The sequence below is a fragment of the Anser brachyrhynchus genome, assembly GCF_964034855.1.
Source record: "Anser brachyrhynchus genome assembly, chromosome: 17".
Classification (NCBI taxonomy): Eukaryota; Metazoa; Chordata; class Aves; order Anseriformes; family Anatidae; genus Anser; species Anser brachyrhynchus.
In genome coordinates, this window is record NC_137710.1 from 4,990,761 (window position 1) to 5,014,711 (window position 23,951).

General features: G+C 38.4%; 1 protein-coding gene across 5 annotated transcripts in view; it reads left to right on the forward strand.

Annotated features, from left to right (window-relative positions):
* TMEM132C (transmembrane protein 132C) overlaps positions 1 to 23,951 on the forward strand; it is a 205,090-nt gene that overhangs the window by 127,405 nt on the left and 53,734 nt on the right. For all 5 annotated transcript variants that reach the window (XR_013940466.1, XM_080560172.1, XM_080560171.1 and 2 more), the window contains one exon: positions 21,431 to 21,614. Coding sequence is in view for 4 of the 5 variants with exons in the window: in XM_080560172.1 (XP_080416298.1) it covers positions 21,431 to 21,614 (184 nt within the window). In the remaining variant the exon portion in view is untranslated. The remainder of the gene's footprint in view (positions 1 to 21,430; positions 21,615 to 23,951) is intronic.

Genomic DNA, 23,951 nt, shown 5'->3' on the forward strand with positions numbered 1-23,951 from the left:
GAAGCCTCAGTGATGCTCCTACATTACTCACCCATTGTCTTTAAGGCTTCCTAGGCTCACCTAACACAGCCCTCCTTCATTCAGCTTCAGATTCTTTTAACACTGATTAAACCCTGGGGACTTTGTTCCTATCTAGGTTGGTTGCAGTATCTGCTACTTTACTACTAAAGCTATTGGAAGCAAGGGAAGCCTGTGCTGCTAATTCTACGTATATATGTTCTTTATCTCTCTCCTCCTCGACAAGCCTTAAACTTTGCCTAAAAATGCCCTTAACAATAAAAAAAAATTCCATAGTGCTGCTGAGCTGGCTGATTTGCTGGTGACCTGCCTCTGAGGACTGCGTTACTCAAGAATTCACTTGTCCTTTAAACATGAAAAGACAGACAGGTGGGGCCTGGGGTATTACTTGGTACAAAGCAAATATTTAAAAAACACAAAGTTTCAGGCCCTTATTGGTAATGGAAAGTTCTATTTTCAAAGTGCCATTTGACATTTAGAAGATTAACTGGTATTGACTTCCTGTGTGAGTTGGGCTCCTGAGTATCTGAGTCACTTTTGGAAACCTGAGTTGGCCATCTGTTTCACTTAGGCTTCGCAGTGCCAACTGAAGCAATGCATAAATACTTTGATGACTATAGTTTGTAGTACCTAAGTTTTAAAAAGCAGTTATTTCAACAGTTTTGACACCTATTGGAATTTTCAGAAGCTCTGGGGCCTCAAATTCCCACTGCCTGGGAGAAGGCAGATGTGTTTGAAAGCAACTGTAGTTTGAAAGGAACTTGTGCTTTTGAAAACCCCAGAGCTACCCCATCACTTTTGAAAGTAGAACTAAGGTACTTCCAGAAATTTCACCTCCCATCCTAATCAGACATCTGACAACAGAACCTGAAAATGAAGATAATTTCTTAAAATGGGGTAGAAAAGTGAGATGGAAAAATTTAGCTTATGTAATAGGAACCTCCATTGCAAATTGGTCTGTAGATTCTGAGAATGATGCATGCAGGACACAGTTGAGACTGCCAACATGGCCATTTGGGGCACAGAGGAAACTTTCTGTTATTGGTTCAAACTGGATATGGACAGAAAAGGCAGATATGGCTACAGTCTAGCATAGAGTATGCCAGCATTTGAGCAGGGCTTTGGCATTGGAGGGATATGAAGAATTATTTGGGAAAAACTTTGCATTGAAAAAGAACTTTGCATTCATTTTTGCCTTGAAGGAAATAACTAGTCTAGGGAACCAGCCTGGACTGCACTTTGAACAGCCATCTCCAGGCCATTTAGCGTCAGGGGAGGCTCATAACAAGAGCTCTCAGTGCCCTAACCCACGTTGAAAATGTTTCAATATCCAATTTTATTTGGGATAGTCTGAGTCTCCAAAACTTTCCAGGATTATGTCACCTTTCTTTCTTTTCAATTTGACAGTGAATTTAATGATACTGAAAAGTGTCTGTTTTGAGAGCTTTGGAGATTGTACAGAGTTCACTGATCAAAGATGTGGAATAGCACCGACTTCTTTCTGCTCCTCCCCTGTGATGTCCCTTGACCAGAAGGACAAGAAAATCTAGAAGGTCCATGTAATTTTGAGCATTTTATTTTATTCATACTCAAAATGCTTAATGGAAACTGTTCTATTTTGATGCCACTACGTTTTGATGACAAATATATATATATATACACACATATACATATATCAGTTGGCAGATTTCAGCCAGTGCTAGCTCTGTCTTATTCCTGGAGCCAGATGACATGCATCCAAGTTGCCAACATTTATTACATTACCATGCCAGTAAGCCAGACAGAATGATGGCCTGAGTCTACCTCCAGTTTCTTTTACTGCATACAGATTGCAGCAGTTTTTCCCATTTCCCACACCAGTCATCTTGACCATATACAAAGTCATTGGTAGATGTGCATTGTCTGAGAATGTAAAATCCATACAGATATGACTGTGGTAGAAAAATTTTTGTGGGAGGCCATGAAGGCTTGCTTGGATGTATCACCGTTTCTCTACAATTACTTTCCATTTTCAGAATTTAGAACATTTAAAGCTACTAGTTTTTGTTTAAAGCTGGTACTGCATCTTTATTTTTTTCTCATTATAATTAACTGTGTATTGATTGTTGTTAAGGAATTTAGAACAGTGGAATGTGTTCAAAGTTGATACTGTAGCTGGATCAGAAGTATATAAAGTATATATAAAAAAAATTGTGATTTCTTAGGTTTAATATGAATCCACTGTTAGTTGCACTTTCTCCAGAAGATGAAGCTAGATTGGCTAACATGATAACAGATGCAAACAATTTTCAAAAGATTTTATTCTCATTATGTAAGCTCACTGTTTTCCTTTAACACAATGTCAGAGTGCTCAGAGCCTTACTTACATAGTAGGCAAAGCTCTGCAAAATCTTCAATACTCAATTTAGCCATGCACTTAGAGTTTTTGTCCTTATTTCTCTGATGGACCTACTGTATGACCTTGGGCAAGTCACTTCATTTTTCTGTTCCCAGCTTGCATATCCTAAAATACGGTAATGGTACTTTACTCCCAAGAGCCATGGATAAAAAAAATCTGTCTGAAAGCAGTAAAGGAAGGGATTAGTATTGCTATTGTTGTTGTTATTGTGTATTTATTTAAGCAGTGTGTTCTTATGGTCTTACGCATCATACGAGCAGACCTACTGAAGGCAGTGGGGCTGTTTATACATTGAAAGTGCTTTGTTGGACAATGGCCAGAAAGCAGGGATGAGCCTATAACCAGTAGATATTCCCTGAGGCATTTAGCAGCAGGAACTATGGTTCCAAGCCACGTTATGAGAGTGGATAAATATATATATAATTGTCATCAGGATTTAAAGTCTTTCAGGAGGCATAGGCTACTTTGCATGTAAACAAACTGTAGGTCTTGAGGGAGTCTGTGTCTCAGCTAAATCTGCTCATGTATAAATCCTCTTTTTAGGCTTTATATTTTGTAATCATTGTAATTCAGCTACAAGTGCACAGGATTTGCACATTTTACCACCATTAAGGAAGTCAATAGGAGCTGTGCACCCCACTCACTGTAGCTGCCCTTCAATAATTAACTCCTTCCCATCTCCTAAATCTGGAGTCAGGCACAGCATCAGCACTTGAGACGGCCTTTTTAGATCATTCATCCTGGGAATATACAAGTGAGGGACAACTAATTGTTTTGTATTTGTCTGCTTATTGCTGTCTTCCTCTCTTTCCTGAGATACTAAACTGCTGACTTTGTTGTTGCTGGGTGAGCAACCACTCCTGCAACTTTCTGAAGGTTAGCCACCCCTCTGACTTCTGTGCCAGGGGATCAGGCACATGCTCCCCGAACCCTTCAGTTTCATTCTGATGCTTATTTGACATCCTTCCCATCATATGCATTGTGTAGCATTAACCAGCTGCACATGTTCCCCTAGTTAAATAAATTCTACAGCCCAAATTCATCACTGAAACAAACTGATGCTGGGAGGTACATTCTCAGTTGATGACATTTTCCACCAAAAATATTCCATTAACCCTTTTTGCAGTTTCTTCAAATGTTTTCATTTTTGTTTTCATTTTCATTTTCATTTCAATTTGTGGTTGTTTCACCATAAACAGCTTTTCAGGAATGACAAATGTTGCTTTGCCCATCAAAAAGAGGGGACAGATGTTCCAGAGAGTAAGAGAGAGAGGAAAATACTCAGGCTTTTACCAGACAGCTATGTTTGAACTTTTCTCCTGTAGTTAAAAATGTAGAATTGAAACCTGTGGGAGAGAGCGTTGAACATTACTTCACCTCAATCATCCCTGCTAAGTATTATGATTGCAAGAAAGGAATCCTTAATATCCCTGTTACACATGGAGCATTTTATTAACTCAGAGAGACAGTTGGGGTTGTTTTTTTTTTTTTCCCTAGAGGAAACAGTAAAATTTGACAGGCAATTTTGTAAATGAAGACAGTAAACAGCTGTTGAAGATGATAATGTCTGAGTGGTTTTGTTGTTTCTATGAAAACTTAGTTACACTCAGTTTATATTAATTTTTCATTGTCTTCTGTTAAATGAGAATTGCTTACATGGCTGCTTCAAATGGAACCTTGATTGCTTTCCATCTACTGCCAAAACCATAGAAGACAAAAAAATAATAATCAAACACATAAAAACATTCATGAGCAGTGATACAATGAATTTGTGCTATAGTGCATTTTAATTTGATAAATTAAAGTTTTCCTATGCGGCAGTTTGTGTTCATGTGTGAGAAAGGCATATACGTTCACCATTTAAATTCAATACTGTGTTAAACATCAGTAAAAGCAGTTCTGGCTGCTATTGGGAGCCTTTGGTGTAGTATTATGGAAGTCCCCAAAAGTCTAAGTAGCAATGTGGGAGAAATTAAATTAAATGTATGCATGGAAAAGGAAGTGCAAGGATAGCCTTGCAACAAAACCACCAAAGATAGATTTAGAAGATGGAGCTTCAGTTCCCACCTCGCCCACAGATTTCCTGTATTGCCTTTGTAAATACTGTTTAAGAGCATGGAAAGAAAGGGTACTGCTTGAGGTCCAGGCATTAAAATGAGAGGTCCCATTTCTAACTGCTGCAGATATTTAGTGTGATCTGGAGCAAAACACTCCTTTTTCTCTGCACCTTATTTTTGCATTTATAAATAGAACTTATAAACTTCATTTCCTTATTTATTTATTTGTTTGTTTGTTTATTTATTTATGTATTTTTTCCTTCTTCGATGTGGACCGCAAGGCCTCCTAGTATGTGAAGCAATCCTTTACTAATATACCACTTAGCACAATGGTGTGCCAGTATTCACTGGGATACTGTAAAAGGAAAGAAAGCAGAATAGTTTCAAAGAGTTTAAGCCGTAATTCATTCCTGCTTTGAAGTACTTCAGAGGCATTTAAAGCTTCTGCTGACTCTCTGCATATGGATGATTTCACCCAAGATGGATATTTCTTTGAGTCTGAGAAAGTGGACAGGATCTATTGTTTGTGAGTTCACAGGATGATCAGGCAAGCGTGAATGAAGGTAATTTGTTTTGTTTGTTCGATCGTACACTTAATAACACGTGAGTCCTGTTATGACCTTTTACAGGACTTCGTTTTGGCATAAATGTCAAGAAATGCAACTGGGAATGAAAATGTTGATAAATGTATTTCCAGGATTTAAGTTGTAGTTTCGACTTACTAGACAACAGATATTTATGCAGCCTTAATAATTTTTGAAACATTTCTCATCACTCAGTCCTTCATAAATACTTTTTAGAATGTTTCTAAATACACAACATTTTTCCTTTGCAAGGCTTCACACTATGAAAAGCATTGTTCAGGAAGGGAAATCACTGCCTTTTTAACAAATTGATATTTCAGAGTTCACTGCAGTCTTTTTTTATAGCTTCTTCACCAAAAAAAGTTCAACTCATATGTGCCAATGTCTTCAAGGAGCTCCTGTTTTTCTTCTATTGAATCATTTCTCTTAACAGGCTTAATAGAAGGACAGGCAAGACAAATGACTGGTGTGAGATCATACAGTTAGTCCATGACCCCAGAAAGGGCTTTGACACAGACTCTTAACACTCGACCACGTGATGCTAACATAAGCCAACAGCATACAGCTAACAGAGATGCTTGCTGTTTAACCCAGAACCAGTTACCAGGGCTCTGAAGCAGGGAGAGAGAAGGGGACAGCAATTGAGCAAGGAGAATTTATCTGTAAAGAGACCATCTGATCTGAATTCCCCTGCATGTAAAGGGCCAAAGTTGTGCGGTTAATATCACAGGAGTTTGATGGCAGATGTTGGCTAGCCAAGCGTAACATAAATCTAATGTATAGGTTAAGAACTGGGTAGGGGGAAGGGAAGTAGATGTCATTTGTTTGACAAATTCAGCCTGACCAACAGGCTTTCTGCATCTCTATTACTTCCCACTCTACACACACACACACACACAGCATTTCATTCACAAGTTCTATCTTCTCACTTTGGCTTGTCAAAGATACATTTGTACTTGCCAGTAAATTGCATCAATAATTCCAGAAACATTTTTTTTCTTCTGCTGGCATAAGAAGAACATGGAAGTAGTGTGTGTTAATTTGATACAGCCAGATAAGATATTCTGTTTTTTTTCCTCTTCACTTTTCTCTGTCCATTTTACCCAGACATTCTCCTTTTGTGAACCAAACCATCAGCAAGAGGAATCGAATCAAAATCCACTGATGTCAGGAAATAATGTCAGTTTGCACTACATGACATCTACTGAGGATGAAGAGATGACCTCTGATAGCCCAGAGCACCTCTTACTTGCCAGTATTGCCTTAGGCACAATTTTGTCTTTATTTTTGAATATTTGAAGCTCAGTATTTCTGTAATTCCCTTTCTCTATATTCAAAATGCTCCATCTGCTTTGGGAAACCCTTTCAATTAGTCATAAAGGCCAAATCTCTTTATAGAAGTAACTGGGTAGCACAGACAGCCTATCTGTGAAATTAAGAGCTCTCTTCCCAACAAAATGCAGTTCTGGGAAGTTGGCAATGCTGCTGGAAGTTCTTAAGAAAATATTTGTCCATTTTCAAAGATCATTTATGTTGAATGGTGTGTAGATATGAGGATGTCTAGAATGTGTAAGAGACTCAGGCCATCCCATCTGGAATATGCTAACCTCTTTGTTCTAGTACAAACCATATATTTGGCAACAGTAAAATATTTGCAGCAATTTGTGTCCCGCATTTGACAGCTCTGTGTGCACCCTATTGGCTTAGCACTGCTCCCTCACCAGAGTAGCAGCGTTGAACACCCCTGGGAATTCCATTCTGTGTGTCAGATTACTCTACAAAGATCGTCTCTGCATTAGCCAGAATTTAAAATCTCTATAACAAAAAGGTTTTGTTTAGTGATTTTAGCATGGTCCAACAACACTGGCGTTTCTGTTGTGATCTTGAGGCACAATATTGAGCACGGTACTTTAGGTGGCCTTAAGGAAGCTACAACTATTCCATTATTTTGTGACCAAAAACATTTGGACATCAACATTTTTAATTTCCATGGCCAGACATAAACAATCACTCAGCCATCCACATTCCTGAAACCTGGTTGTCGAAATAATCTTGGCACAAGGAAAGGGATTTGTTGGGTTTGTTGTCCAGTGCTTTGCAGCCTGACATTGAGCACTCTGCCAAGTGACACAAGAGCATGTGTCTTGTCACAGATGAAAGTACAGACAAAGTTGTGGAACAGGAGAAAATCATACTATGATCCCAATTCGTAGGATTAGGAGGAGGAGGAGAAGGACAACAAAAGGAAAACCCATCTCATATGTAGTGCAGCCAGGTCAGCTCTGGGAGCAGAGCATTACAGTTGGTGGAATATTCAGTAGCAGCCTATAAGCAGCTCTCTGCTGGTGGAAAAGGTCATCTCTTGTTTTGCCTTGGGCATCAGAAAATACTTTGAACTTGCTCTGGCTTCTCCAAGCTGACACTGCTGCTGGAGAGTGCGCCTGAAGGTACAAGAGAGGTGACAATGAAACAGCGGCCCTATTCCCATCAAAATCAAAAGCAGAAAGCCGATCGACTTGAGTGAAAGTAAGGTCAGGACAAAAGTGTCACATGTAACATATTTTAGTGTTGTCATCATACTGATTTTCAGACACAGGAGAATGGTTAGCAGTATTCGCTGCACAGCTCCAAGAGTTTTGAGAGATGTTGACACAAATTTTAAAAGATGGATCATTTCCTGCACACTATGGTTTCTGTACTTAAAGAAAAAGTGCCGCATGCTGAGGGGAATAATAATGTGTCCATGATTCACTCCTTTTATAATCTTGTTCTGAAGGGGATGCATCTGACAGATTGCTACCACAGGAAAATCAAACTAGATTAAGGATGTGTAGCTGGGAAGAGGCCGGAAGGTGCAAACTCCTTTATATTTATGCTGGTAATTTCCAAGACCACCCCATCATGCTGGCTGTCATCCTTCCACATTTTTAACCTTTTCAGTGTTGCTCCTGCGAACCTATTTTATAGAATAAGAATCTATGCCAGTCTTGAATTTTCCTTGCATACAGCTGTGAGTGCATTTGCCCATTGGCAGTTCGGATTAGAGCATGGCACACACTGTACTGACAAAATTTGAGTGGTTGTCTGTAATAATGACCTCTTATCTGACATTCCCATAGCTGTGGAGCCAATTCTGCTGGTGTTCTCATATGGGAGCAATTATCAAGTATAAGAAGGTTTCCACAGCATGTAGACAAAGGTGTAAATGCAGTTCAATCACCCCAATTTAACAGCATGCACGAGATGTACGACTGTGGCTCAGCTGAGAAGTGGGACCTTGGTAATCTGCAGTAACAAGGCTCTTTTGAATCCAATATGCATGTACAGTGTGTAGAGTAGCACTTTCACTGTTGGCTTGGTATTACTTCAGAGCCTTGGAAAGCTGGACTTTCATCAGTCCAATTCCACCTCTCTGATCAAGTGAAGTGTCAAAAGTCAGCAAAGGGCTGGAGGGGTGACTAATACTGCCGCAGATTTCAATAACAGAGGGAGGGCTTGGTCTTTAGAAGCTTTTTTTCTTCCTCTTGACAGTGTCCCCTAAAAGTTGTTCATATTAATTATCAATTCATATTAAATATCAAATGTTCATATTAAATATCAATTACGCAGAAACCTATTTTGATTTACCTAGTGTAGAAAGGTGTAGAAAAAGAAGGTATAAAAAGGCAATAATCATTGCTTGGAAAACACTCACAGTAGATTTAAAAATCTTTGCTCTGGGCTGTGAGACAAATGTGTAACTATATGGTGCATAGAGAGATTCTGTGCTAGACTCTTGTTTATTACTTTCTGTAATAAAAAACTCACTGTTGTTTAAAGAGTAGTCTGATATCATGTAGCATATGGTTCCCCCAAGCACTCCTACACCCTTCCTAAGGGTCAAGTTAAGATGAAAACTTGTTCATTGCAGTGGCAAGTCACATTTATAAAGCGTGGCTTCTCTCAAAAGCCTCATCCAAATCCACTATAGTAAGGAAGTGGTTGTTTTTGTTGTTTTTGTTTTCTTTGTTTTTGTTTTCTTTGAATCAGAGCCTGATTTAGCAAATTTGAAACTGAGACTTCCCAATAAATTGGACATAGCTGTTTTCTAATTGAGGTGCTGTAGAGAAAAAACAGATTTGGAAAGAACCAGAGATGTCAGAGTCATCACTTCGAAGTTGCTCTTTAGTATATCTGTAAGTGTTTTGTCAATCGCGTAGGCACTTGGTTTTCACACAGGCCATTTAACAATAGGATCGTGTCTCCTTCATTCGTCTTCCTGAAATACTGAGGACACATTGCTCTTCATGTGCCTGACAGTCAGACGGGAACGTCTGCGCTCTGCCTGAAAACTGATGTCCGCTATCAGGTCTTAGAAGGAACATTTTAGCTACAAATATTCAGTTGTTGTACAAAGAAATTTTTACAAGCTAGCTGGCATCTTCAAGAAACTTTGATGAACATTTTGCTTAAAGACAGTTCTGCTACATTAGCAAATATATTCTATATTTTCCTGCTTTTTCATTCTATTAAGTAGAAGTGTCAGATGGGACTGCCAAGAAACAAAGACCCAGGAGTTTTTTTCTCCGTGCAAACATGCTGACTCTAGACCTGAAGTCTCCATCCTGCTGGTGACAATGTCTTCATGACTAATAGAGAATTACTTTTTTTTCTCCAAAACAAAGTATGTTCTGTGGAGAAATTTTCAACTGCTTGAGAAAAGCAGAACATTAAAAAAAAAAAAAAAAAAGGTAAAGAAAACTTTTTTGGTAGAAACTCCAGTGATTGCAATTTTAATGCAGCATTATAATGTTGCCATGGGGAAGTAGTCAATAATAAATACGTATAATGCCCTCAATACAGTGGACATAAGGAGAAAGAAAAATATAAATATCCAGAAGGGAAAGGGTGAACTTGCTAGGGAGATCTTGAATTATACAGAAATCCAAACATAGATACTTGGTGTAATCTCAAATCTATCATACTTGACAGTATGCTTTTAAATGACTCCTTAAAAATGTTAATTGCACATCATAGGCATTTCAGCAATGACATTTCTGCCATTGAATGTCATGGGGACATTTTTCGTTTTATTATCCTTGAACAAGAGAAATGAACTACTAGAGTTAAACAACAACAGTATCATGAATTCAAATGGATTTACCTCCAGTATTTATGTTGGTTCAGCTTTTATGTGCTTCTTTTTATGTTTACAGTGAATGAGAGCTGTGGATTGTTAGGAAGGCAGAATTGTTAAGCATTGCATTATGAACTGCAAAATAAAGGTTTGTCCATCAGATTTCCAGAGCTACAGATGGTGAAAGCCCTGGGGTCCATGATTTTTGTAAATTTGAAGAGATGGTTTATAACTATAGACCAAGGAAGTTGGTCACCGTTTTGTCTAAGTTCCACAGAATCTTTACTACAGTCATCTCTGTCCATCATACATTTTGGTTTTAAATATGTAGAAAGAAGGGAAGAGAAAAACACAGGAAAGGAGAAGTGGAGCAAAACATCCCAGCAACCCCTGCTTGTGTTTTTGAACCAGTTGTAGCCATCACTGGAGTCTGGTCTTTTCCTGCATAGGGAAGTACTTCAGGTTCTTAATAACTCCTGTCGGTTTCAGCCAGGTGGTGCTGCACCAGTACTGGGCAGAGTGATCCTGTGTGGCCTTATCTGCCAGTCTATCTATGTAAATACTGGCAGGTGAATCTTCAAATCATCACGTTGTTAATCCTGAAATACATGTGTAACAAACTCGTTCAATCTCTACATGATTCATATGTGATCTCCACAAGGAGAGCCTTGTCACTCATGCCCAGTCCTGGACGATAGCTCTCATCTGGTTGCTGCTCTCAGACATGCCACTGTGAGATCTGTAGCTTATCCTAAGGAGGACTTAGAAACTAGTCTATGTCCCTGTCCTCCAGCTTAAGGAGACCAACATAGATGTGTAAGAATTTCCTTCCTGAAGCTCAGGTCACACAAACAGCTCTCTTTGTAGTTAAGATGCAGGCATTAAACCACAATTACTTAAAAACTTAAAATTTAAATAATGGAAGAAAATTGCAGGAAGTTAAAATAACAAAACACGCTTTTAAAATATTGTTACTAAAGGACGTATTTGGACTGTATCATCTCAGCTAGCTTCTACATCTTGCACTTTTTAGCATAAAACAGATTTTTCCACTGTGAACTAAAAATGGAGATTCTTTGTCTAAGATGGCTCCTGTAGCTTCCTTTCCCTCTTTACCCCTTCAGAGGAAGGAAAAAAAGAAGAGAAAAAAAGATAAGATTTATAAGCCTTTTTTTTTCCCCCTTTCTAACCTATATTTCCTCTATCTTACTTCAGAAAACTTCCTAAATTCCTAAAAACATCTGCCATACTTTTTTCCCCATTAGTGAAGTTCTTTGATTAATGTCAGTGTACACATTATTTTACACTTCCCTGGCTTTGGGCTTTTTTGTTGTTGCTCATTTTTTTTTCTTTCATCTTCTGAGAACAGATTTGGTAAGCTGCACGCATAATGTACACTGAGAGGTATTTAATGGGTATTAAATATGTATTCTTTCTACATTTCTAAACTTTTTTTTTTTTTTTATGTTCATCACATAAAGACCAGCCTAATGATGCCAAAATTGTGAATTGGGGATGGGCGTCTTAATGTGTACAACACTTTAAAAACTCACCCTGTCCTCCTGTCCTTCACACTTCTCCATGCACAGCCTTGGTTTTACAGTACTTGTCACAATTTTCTACTATAAACTCTCAATGCAGTGCAGCAAATCTATGCCAAGAGCTGGTAAAATGTTTCTTTTCAAGTTCGACCTTGCAAGATCATACTGCATAATCTGAGAGAACAGAATACTATTCCTTGTCATCATGGTGATAACTTTTGAACACATATTCAGCGTGGACCAGCCTTTACTATTATCCAGGGCAGTGCCCTCAAGTGTAAGCATACTTACAAATAATTAGTATAACTGAATTAGGCCACTCTGCCTGACTCTCCTCCTCTGTCAATTTTCACCTATGTCATTCCTTCCATTTATGTGGAGCTTCATCTGGTTTGCACTATTATAGCTGAGAGTTCAATTCATTTATGTTATTATTAGTGCTCAGACTTTTCCTTAGATTAGTTTGGGCTTCTGCTGTACCCTAATTGTATTTTACTTTAGCATGGTAAAGAATGTATGAGCAGTATACAACACTGAAGAGAATTTACAAGGTAAGGGTAAGATTTAAGTAGTACATCTTATATTCTTCAAATACTAATAAGGGGAATAATATGGAATAACACAAGAAATATGACCCAAGATTGGGAAAAAGGAATATATTCCTGCTGCAGACTCTTCCTTAGTGAAGCTTGCAAAAATATATTGACTTTCAAGAAATAAAACTACTTCTCCACCTTCCCCAGACTGATACTCTCTAGCTCTAGGTTGTACACAGCATTATTCAATTCCCTGCAGCATCTAGTCCAAGGAACTCCACACAAACTGAGTTTGCTCTGTGATGAAATTGCAACTGTTGGGGTTATTTCTCAGAGGACAAGGTTCATTTCAAGATCTTTTACTCTCTATTCAGGCAGCTTCACAGGCACCTGGAAAAGCTCTTCAGCTAAATTGGAGGTCTCTCCAGATAGTTGCCACCAACCAGTTGTTGATCATTTCTTCTGATCTGAAAAATCCTTTTACCTTCTCCATGTACTTGAATTAGAAAAACTATGGTCATAGCTAAATGTAGTGTAGGAGAGGAGCATGGGGCTATCACCCACAAGCTTGGCTTTTCATTGAACTTTGCTTATGGTTAACAAGTTTGAAAAAAAAAATAAAAATAGTTCACCTTTTGGTTATTTTCTTTACTGTTTCACCATTGTACTCAAAACTTATATATTGTTTTCCTTTACTATGCCATTACATGCATGATTTCTTTACATCCTTTGCCTCTATGAAATGCAGATATTTTATCAACTTTACATCCCTGATGGATGGTCAATTTGGTAGGTGTTTTTTATAAGAGGCATTTGCAGATACCCCATTGAAAAGGAATGGGGATCTGTATGCCCAAATATTTTTGGAGTGTGAAGCATAGCCCAACAGCAGATATGCTAGCAGAGCAGTAAAAGGAAGAAAAAAAGAAAAAAAAATCACAGGAAACCATAGGAACTAGAGTCTGAAGACACCTGACTTTTAAGTTAGAAGCGCCTATCAAACATCTGATTTACATACGCTGTTACTTCTAAATAAATGTGATTTGTGTTGCCACCTGATACATAATGCAGTTGCATCTACAAAACAGATGCAAATGCCTGATACACTTACATCTACATGAGCAATACCTGGAGGCATGTTTTGCATAGCAATCAGCACTTAGGCTACATCCCTTTCTTTGATCAATGCATCACTTTAGGGCATAACAGACCACAAGTGTCATGCAGTAACACTTGGTCCACTATTAGTAACTGGTAGATAAAGAAATCAACCGCTATTGTCAATAGCAACTGACGCATCTTCACTGGGCAGGGTAGTCTTTTGGGGGCTACTTCAATAACCAGGCCTTTCTACATCTCTTTGCCATTTTGATCGTATTTTTGCAGTGAATCTCTCTGAAACTGTGTTCAGGGTCTCCTTTCCAGTGATGTCCCTTGGAAGATTTTCAGTGCTTAAACACTTGCTGTCACCAAACGAGGAAAATACTGCTTACTTACGGTGGTTCTGGAGAGACTCCAGGACTGAGTGCATACTAAGTAAAAAATGTCCTTCTTAGAGGCAAGAAGAGATGATGAATCCCTGAGAAAGCTTATTTCTTTACCAATCTGCCTACATATTTTGTTATCTGAAAATATAATGAAGACATTAGTAGGCTAATATCATGTACAAACTGAAGGGAAAGTGAAATAAAAGTGTGAGATGATGATAGCTTAGTCCTGGGATTTGCACATAGCCTTTATCCGATGGCAGCAGTCTGAGGTGGAGGTTCACATGCCTGCTTCCTTTGCGAAAAGGGAAAATCAATCTTATACCTTGTGCCTGGATGTGATGTAGTATCAGAGAAGACTAATGAGCCTGTGATCTTGACAGCAACATTTATTAGTTATTAGTGACTCTAAAAAAATATTCTGGAAGAAATCGGTGAGATGTTGTGATCTCCAGTCAAGTTTCCATTCTTTAGGGACTGTCTCATTCAACTTTTTGCTTGGCTAAGAGAGGAGCATTTCTGCTTTTCTGTATTGTGATCAGCAACATGACTTTTGCTGTTTGTTGAAGATAGCAGTTAACATCGCTGACTGAGGTTGGCATCCATGAGCAGGGCTTGTAAAGAGAAGTCAGATAGATACCACATACTCTTAATTTTTGTTTGAGACTACAAGAAAAATAAAATCATTATTATGGGAAATAAAGGCACAGGAAGATCACATCCTAGGCTCTCTCTACCTTATGCCACTTAGGAAGTGCATATGCAGCTAAGAATTTCCCTAGCATGTGGGAGCTCTCAGCATAATGCAGCAGTTCAACCACAAGTGGTCTTCTGCCTCTGTCCTACACGGTGTGGGATTGAACCCAGCTGAGATCATGGTGCTCATAAAGTTACTATATTCAGGTGTCTGAAGTGGTAGACAGACGCTGTTCTATTCTTTAAAGCTCCATGATGCCTAATTCCTATTGATTTTATTTTAGCTGTAAGGATCTGTATCTTCGTGTCTTGCCTGAGGTCATTAAAGGATGCTGTGGAAGAGCTAGGAAGTGAAATGAGATTTCCTGTCTCAGTCCAATACCTTAATCAAAAAGCTATGTTTTATATCACAGTTTATGACAAGAAAACTAAGAAACCTTATTAACTAATGCAGCTCTCATCTGGACTGTATGAAGAAATCAAGTACAGCATTATATCATCTGTTTAAAGATATGCATGTAAATTTTGTTATGTTGCTCAAGAGTTTGCTAAGTTATACCTCAGATATTTTCCTTTGAAGACCTTCATAATACTTTTAATGTGGTAGTTTTCATGAAATTATGTCCTCCCTGTTTGTTAATTGCCAAAATAGATCATCCTTTTATTTCTCCTCTGCTGGTTTTTATGGCTTAAAGATGAAAGCTAGGCTAATATTGCAAATAAGAAATTTAAACTGTGTTTTGTGTAGAGCAGTTGGCATTCTTTAATTACCACTTGCTTTCTACACTTTTGCAAAGGGATTACCTTTGTAACCATTCTTATTAAGGACCTGCTGAAAGAAAGTGATATTAAGCATTTGTACTCCATTTGCTGATCAAGCCTTTCAGAATAGAAATGGATGGCTCAAGGGCACAGTGGTAGATATTACGGCATTTAGCTCACAGGTGACTAATTCAAAGGAACCTGGGTTGTTAATGACCCACCCTTTGTTAGAGCTGAGTGCTGACTATAAAAGAGAATTGATGTGTACAGAGCTGTGCGTATAATTTCATCATCTTTAAAATCATTGTAAGTCACTTTCCAGATCAGGTTCTAATTTTTGTGTTTCGTTAATTTTGGTTAAATTGCTGTAATCCATTATCCAATGTGGTTAGGAAGGGTGCAGGAGGATGAAGAAATTGAAAAGAGCAGGAATAGTGGAGCATATGTTCTGTACCCCATTGCAGTCTTAGTGGGAAGAGGCATTGGTGTGTGCTTGCAGGTGGGAAGAAGTACAGGTCACTCACGGCTCCAGTTTGACCCTTGGCTTTTGATGAGAGCTCATCTCTGTTCATGGTGGTAACGTACTTCAATACGTTAATTTTAGTGAAGATAGGATGTGAAGTGTAAGTGGGGGAAAATGAGATTTGTACTCTTTTCATTTTTTTATGTCATTTAGTAAGTGCTGATCTTGCATTGAGATGTCACTGTCAAACTGGATAGTGTTAAAGAGGAAAAGAGTTGATAAATTTTCAGCAGATCGAAATAGTCCCAGTTCCCTAAGGACTTTCAGTGAAAATCTGTTGGAATAAAGGATGGCTAAAAAATGTTTTTAATCTAGGTTTTTTAAAATTTCTCTTTTGAGAGCCACAGTAATAAATCAAAATTATTGATTTAGCCTGCAGCAATCTTAAGATTCACTTATTTAAGTGTCGAAAATTCTTTATTACTTGGAGCAATAACCCAACACTTTGAAATCTCTCATCAGAGACTCCTGGCCCACACATGTAGACAGACATTCAACAAAGATTTCTGTTTGTGTGTGGATCTTACACCATCTGAGATCTCTACACTGTTTTTCTTAGTAAGTATCTGCCTTCCTTCTCCCACTGCGCCCTGAAAGCCTCTGCAGCACTGGCTTTGTGGTTCTTGCTTGGGGACTGAGCTGAGTGCTGGCCACGTGTGACCAGTTCAAGCTATTTCAGCACTGACACATCGAACATCATTCTACCTCTTACTAGACTTCTGCAGAGAAAAAAAAAATCTGTTTTTCATTCTGGCATCTATTGTATTATCCACATTATGTGTCTGTCTTATGTATGGCTCGTGATGATGCCATGTTTTAAACACCCTGCGTTGAAGAGAGGGTTAAATATAGCTTTTGATACAGCCAGTCTTGGGTTTCCATGCAAGAAAAATTTCCTTCTGAGAGTACCAAAGGTTTGAATGGTCAGTAGTTTCAAATAAATGCTTATTATCATGCTCAAAAAATTCTAAAATCAAGAATCCTGGTTACATTTACACTAGTTGACACCAAAAGGGTGTGTTCATCCATCCATCTGGCAAGATGTGGTGCGTTAGAATCACAGAATCACAGAATATCCTGAGTTGGAAGGGACCCACAAGGATCATTGAGTCCAGCTCCTGGCTCCACGCAGGAGTTGCAGGGCAGTTTCTCCCAATGTCTCTTCTGTTTTGCCTTTAATGCATTTTTTATTGTCTTTCCATTAACAGAATATTTCTGGTCCACCTTCTTTTTCTAAAACTGTGCTCCTCAGAAGTGTTCACACAGCTCTGCAGCGCAGTTCCCCCTGTCCTCCTGGGTTAGTAATTTACTGTTAGCCTATGCCAGTTGTAAATTAGCAACCCCATCACCAACTTGCTGGCTCAGCTGCTGTACCCAGTGAGTAGCATGTAATCGCTGCAGGCTGCTCCTGCAAGGGAGTGGCCGTGGGTTCACTGTGCCTCATGTAGTGCCTGTGTGCTCAGACCTGGAGCAGCTGTTTAGCAGATCAAAAGGAGTCCTTACTCCCTTTTGCAAGTGCATGGTCCAATCTAGCCATGAATGATTAGCATATTTATAAATCAAAATAAATCCAAAGAGTGAATTGGCCCAGGAGAACTCTCAGTCCAATCAAATTAGACTCATATATCCACCCCAGAGCAATTTCTTAGAAGCCCAGCCTTCACGAAGCTTCATTTGCAATCTCTACGTGCTGTGTACTTTAGAAAAGTTTTATAATTACTTGCTGTTCCGGCTGCTGAACAGTTCTAAATGTTAGATATTAAGGAACTGCTGTTTCAGTCAGTGAACAAGCTCTGAACATTAAATGTGCTTCATGAGAAGTTTTTTTCTCAGCCATTACACATCTCTGAAGGCATATTTTTTTTCAAGTGGATGCTTTCCCAGCTGTTGATCATCTCTCAGTTTCTTGTGTATGAAGAGAGAAGGAAACTGATGGTAGTGTGACATTGTATAAAGGTTTTATTGCTGTGAGAATGAGATGGGTGCATTACTTACAAATGCAGGCATTGAAATAATTATGCGGGTCATCCTGAGAAAGTACCAATAAAACCTTTATTTTGTTCCATATGTATTTTTGGCTACTGTGCCATGTATCTTACAGAAGAAATATTTAAGCAATGTTTTACAGAATTCTGCACAAAAATTTTGGTACTATTTTTGATATCTACCATTAGAGTCTGATACTTTGGGAAGAAGAAGCCTGCCTGTCTGCTCAGCCAAGAAGATTTTTGGCTGAGGTAGCCAAAGTGCTCAATGAGAACTGGAAACCGAAATTAAGCAGGTGTTTGAGGCAGTGTTGTAAATGGCAATAGCAGTGATTTCTTCTACAGAATAGCTCAGCAGTTATCAAAAAGACGTTTCATGTACTGAATGGTGTTGAAATTTAAGATTCACACACTGAAGACCATTTAAGACTAGAAACAAGTGCTATGGTTCTCATTTCCATTGATAATGAAATGATGATGCAGTGGTTTTCCTGAGATTTGGAAAATCACAGAGAGCTTTCTTACCCTCTAACAGTCTTCCACATGACCTTGTGTGTGTCACAGCCTCTCCTTCATTCCTTGTATGCAAAATTGAGATTGCTATGTCTACAGCGCAATGGAGAAGAGATTTAGGAGTGTATGACCCTCAAGACCCTCTACAACAGATGGTATATAAATAGAGCATGGGCAATAAATCCCTCATTTTAGCCCGAGAAGATCACATAGTGGCAGATGTAACTGTCAGTGCTGCAGGAGTGATTCTTATAATTCTACATTTGGGAGAAAGGAAGTCAGCTTTTGTCAGACTTTCTTATGGTGGAGTTAAGTGCTTTTTAGAGATACAGGCTGTTTCTTGTGGTTCTAGTGAAGATAATATGGATGAGAATGCAACTAAGGTAGTAGTAATCAAGTGTGATTTACATTACAGTTGTAGTTTGCCAGCACTCCAAATGTGTGTGTTTATTTGTATAATAGATGAAAAATGTTGAAATTTTCTTTGATTACAATAATCCAAGTAAGTATGCGTCATGGGTTTAAAGTATAAAAACAAAAAGATGTACTAGAATCCTCCGGGTATTATTAGGCTGGAATAAGACTAGAGTACTTTCACATATAAACTACAGAATATTTATATATGTATGAGATATGGAATAGGCATCCTGAGACAGTAACTTAGAGAAACTATGTCTACACTGAGAGCTGACTAGTCCCTGTCTGCTACTTAATCTCTGGAGCATTTCCCAAATGGGGAAGTAGGAAGTATGTAAGTGTGAACTGTAGCCTGCATGAAGTAAGGTTCATGATGCATGAAATAGCACCTGCCATACTGCAGGTGAGGTCAAGAATCATGTAAAACAGATGTCATCTCATCATATTTCCTGTGTCAATCATTGGATATCATGACAAAGTTGTGGGGATACCTAGAAATGGCAGCTAGAGCAGGCTGTGGTCTGTCCACATTGGAGTTAAGTGTGCCATCAAATGTTTAATAAAGACAGCATACCCAAAGTTTTTCTTCGGGGTATTTCTGCTGGAGAGCTCAAAGCCAGGCTCAAGTGTGTGCCTGCAGGTAAGCAGTATAGACAGTTGATGAGCGGAACTCCAGGCAACTCTTGGAAAATGAAGTAACAAGGAAAAATAGGTCGTGTAAATCAAGAGCTAGGAGCCAGAAGGAGCTGATCAGCCCTCACCTATGGCAATGCATCAGGAATCAATGGGCTGGCTGGAAATGAGCTCTTTCCCACCTGTAAATTCCCACCTATTGCTCTCTGGTCCTACCAGCAGAGTTGTGGGATTTTGTTGTAAAGCTACACATTTCACATCTGCTCAGAGGCTATTTAGAGAATTGTAGACTTCTTGATCAGGGAGACTTTCTAGACATATATTCACTCTAAGAGCGTCTCTGATGTGTGCAAAAATTTATTCCCTATTTAACAAAAGTGAAAGCACTGAGATAGTCAATCAAAAGTAAAAACTTTTTCTCTGTCAGTCACAGCATCAGATCTAGAAATGGTGAAAATAATGGCCTTTCAGGTGTCATTAATCTAAGGCATAATGGTGTCTTTAAGAGCTAAATGAACGCTGTAGCTCAGGTGGTTCAGATATCTTTGCATATAATCATGCTTTCAAATAAATTACAAAGTTCAATCCAGTATGTATTCATTTTGAGATGCCCCAGAAGTGTGTAAACTACAGTTATAACAGTTGCCTTGTATTTACAAGCTCTAAGATTTATTTAGTAGGAACTCTTCAAAAGGGAATAGGCCAGTCTTGAGTTATGAATTGCTAAACCCATCCATCTATTGCATTACCACACAAAATCACTCTTTAAATGCATGGAGGAAGTATGCCACCATTGCAAAAGTGTTGCGATGTCTCTCTTTTTACAGAGAAAAAAAAAACAGCAAGGAAATAAATTTTAAGCATTAGGCAGTATTAAGACTTTCCAGGGTAAGCCATCCAAATGAAATCCCATAATCAAAATAATAATTATCAGGGGAACACATTTACTTTCAAAGTAATCATGCAAAGTAAAGCACAAAATATGTCTTAAGTAATAAAATGGTGATTTCTGTTCAAGAGGTAAAAAGAAAGTTTAGCATTTCAAAATATAAGTGCTTTTTACATGATCAGTTCTTGACAGATTTTCTCAGAAATGGACCGTTGTGTATTGTACATTAAAAAAAAAAAAAAAAAACAGAGGAAAAAATTGAAGCTGTTATTTGGTGAGTACATCCAAAAGTGTGATGAAACTGGAACTGGGTTACAGAAGCTAGGAAGATGCCCATCTTTCCCTTGCTTTTGAAATTATTACAGCATAGGGTTTGGTAGAAGTACTATGCTGTGAAATATCAGAACTTTCTATGATACGGAAAGACATTTGGAAAGTACTGGAAAAGTTAATGTATATTTTCTGATGCATGTAAAATATCTATTTATTTTTAAATTAAAGTAGCAGGTAGTCTAGCAAATTTATTTCGTATACTTTTATTTCTGATTAAGTTAAAGAAATTTAAGGTGAAAGAAAGAATTTCAGCCTGTCTTTTCTGTTTATTATTCAAATTATCTTATGTTTCCTGAATTTAGGGTATATTTTACTTGCCGTAGCTTTGTTCTTTCTGTTTGGTTTCAGTTGCATGTTTTTTTAATATCCAGAACATACTTCTAAGCTTAAAATATTCTCTTCATTCTGCCATTTAACCATGTTCATTTTTTTAATGGCTGCCTATATGCTATATATATATATATATATGCTATATATATCTACTTCAGTTACACCAAGTTTGATTGCTAAGGATTTATACAAATTTGGTGACAGGGATGTACAATGAATCTTGTTTGTCTTTTTGGCTGGGCTAATTCTGGGCTGTTTGTCATCATAAACTGCACTGGGCTTAAGTTTGGCCGATAGGGGTCAAATCCATCTTGTAGGATTGAATTATACTTACAAAGGTCATAATAAACATGTAATGGAGTAAGTATGTTTTTCTTTCATCAGACAGAAAATCCTGGGTTTTATCCCCCCACATAGTGTCCATAGTAAGAGCACCTGACTCATTTTGAATAATTTCGCTTTGTATACTCTGAAGAAGTTGTAGATTGGAAGGGGCCTTGTGTTATATCTGCATATAAATAGCTGCATTTTCTAGTAGCTAATATGATTCACTTCATTTGCCATCTTCAGCAAAAGTAATAGCTCTTGCCTTTCCCTGTTTTCCTCTTTCAGAAGTAACAGTTTATTCAATGAGGTCGTGCAGATGAACTTTGAAATAGCCAGTTTCAGCAGCCTTTCTGGAACGCAGCCCATCACCTGGCAGGTGGAATACCCTCGGAAAGGGACAACAGACATAACCTTGTCTGAAATCTTCATCTGCCAAAAGGATCTTGTTGGAATTGTTCCATTGGCAATGGTAAGAAACTGTTTCAGCATGTTGCTCCATCTGATCTGTATGTGGTCTGAGAAAACACACACCAGGCCTCAGACAGATTTGCAAGGGAGGGCTCTCTGCCCTGCCTCCCATTTTATAGCTTTATAAGACGACTTGCTAAAATCATGCCCATGTTTAACGGTTCATAGATGTCACACAATTTCAAACCATAGAAGAAAGGGATGCTACCACTTTAGAAATCTCTCTCAGACTTTAAATCTTGAATTTCTGCCATGCACAGTTCCTCCAGGTTACTAGTTGTGAGCACATAGCCAGGTAGATTTAACTATCCATTTCTAATTTTGCTGTTACAGAGCTTGAACTTGCAAGGTCCCTTTAGCACCTTTTGCTAAAGAATAAGTTGCTTGGTCCTCAGTAGGCTGAGGCTGGTACTACTTTTGCTGGCCTTTTCCGTAGTGGTTTAAGAGACTGCGTACATGCTGAAGTAGGGTCTGAGCATTGATTTTACACGTCCTGAACATCAGGAAAGGGAGAGGCACAGAGCTGCCAGATATCTAGAACAGGATCAAGAGTCAATTAAACAGAGGAACTGGAAGTGCTACAGTTACTCAATGTTAGAGATCAGGATTTGGAAGAAGAGTTAGACATATCCATCCCATTTGTGAATTTTGCCTCTCCTGTGAATAATCTTGTTGGTGGAATCCTGGCAGCCTTTTCTTTGAACAATGTTCTATGGTTTGCAGCAGATAATTAGATGAGCATTATTTCCTGGAAGTCCTAGTCTTCAGTATATTCTTCCCCTTTGAAGAGTGAAACTGCTGCTCATAACAAATGAGGTCATGCCCAGCAATTTCCTGAGCCAAACTCTGTTAAGTCAGCAGAAAACCTGTGCTGCATTCCAGATCTGAGAAGAAAATAATTGTCCTCATTACTGGTGGAGTTGAGCAGGGAATACATATTTGAACTTCCGTCTTCTAAAGGCTGAAAATGTGCATAAGGAAGTCTTTTCTAGTCAGGTTTTATTTTGAGATACCTTCTGTAGCTTCCAGTACCAAATGACAGACGTCTGTCTACTGATGGACTTAACATCTCTTTCTTATTCATTTTTTGAAAGAATTCACCAGCTTCTTTCTATATTCCATACCTGAGGGAATCAAGATTTTCTTAATATTTCATGACAGGGTCTAATGCCTTTGCACTTGCATAAAAGGTTCAAGCTTTATGCCAAGACTTATGTCTATTCCATATTAAAATTAATCCACTTACAAGGGTTATTCTAAGAACTGGAAGTCTAAATTAATGAATTTTGTCAGGTATAAATCATATAAGGTGAGATCCTTTATTCCCATCAGATGTACTGTGGGTTTTTCAAAGGGTTCAAACAATGAAATCATTAAACCTTTCTCTTTGCAAAGCTTTCTTGTGTTTATTTATCTCATTTCTGTAATTTGTGATAACACTTGGCTGGAGCCAAAATATACTGTGTTAATAGAATCCAGTTGGGTGAGATGCCAATGCAAAATTGGCTTTGCTAGCAGGATATTAGTAGATAAAGGGAATTTTCACAGTTTTCTGTTAGCTAAGGCTGCAGATCCAGCCAGGGTGCTTTCTTCATTTAGGCATTAATCGCTAGCTGAGCTGATTACCTGGCAATTCTCCTGTTCAGAAACAAGAGCCACACTGAAAAGAGAGAGGGGGATACTGTATCTACTGAGAAGTCAGACCACACTCTTTATCTCTACTACACACTGTAAAGCAACCGCACATTATTGTGCACAGAAATTAGATCTCAATGTTTATCAGCAAGTGTGTTTCATAAATCCTCTAGAGGGTAGAGAGGATTATATTGATTTAAGCATGGAGTGTTCCTACAGCAACACTGCTAACATCAAAAGTAAAATCTGTCATTCAGAGTTTATAAAGTTGGCCAAAAAAAAAAAGGGGGGGGGGGGGGGGGGGAGGACCGGGGAGAGAGAAGGAGCCATTGCTATTGTGCTGGACTAGGATGTGGGATTTCCAAGATCTGACTGAGTTTCTGCCATTGGTCTGATGGGCGTCCTAGTCAGTCCTCTGGAGATGAAAGCAGCAAACTTTTGTGTGTCTTGTTAATGATATAATGGTCATCTGTGACTCACAGAGTAAAGCATCTCTCATGTGAGCCATTCCAAATTCTGAAACTTATGAAACACAAAAGATCTTTTATCCTTTACTGGCCTATGACTGATTATGTTACAAAAAGAAGATGAAAAAGAAGAGGGCCTTCAAAAGATTAGTGGAATTGATGCTACAATATTTTGGATTGAAAGAGATTGAAGAAACATTGCCAGTAAAAACTGAACCTAAAATTTTAAGAGAGCC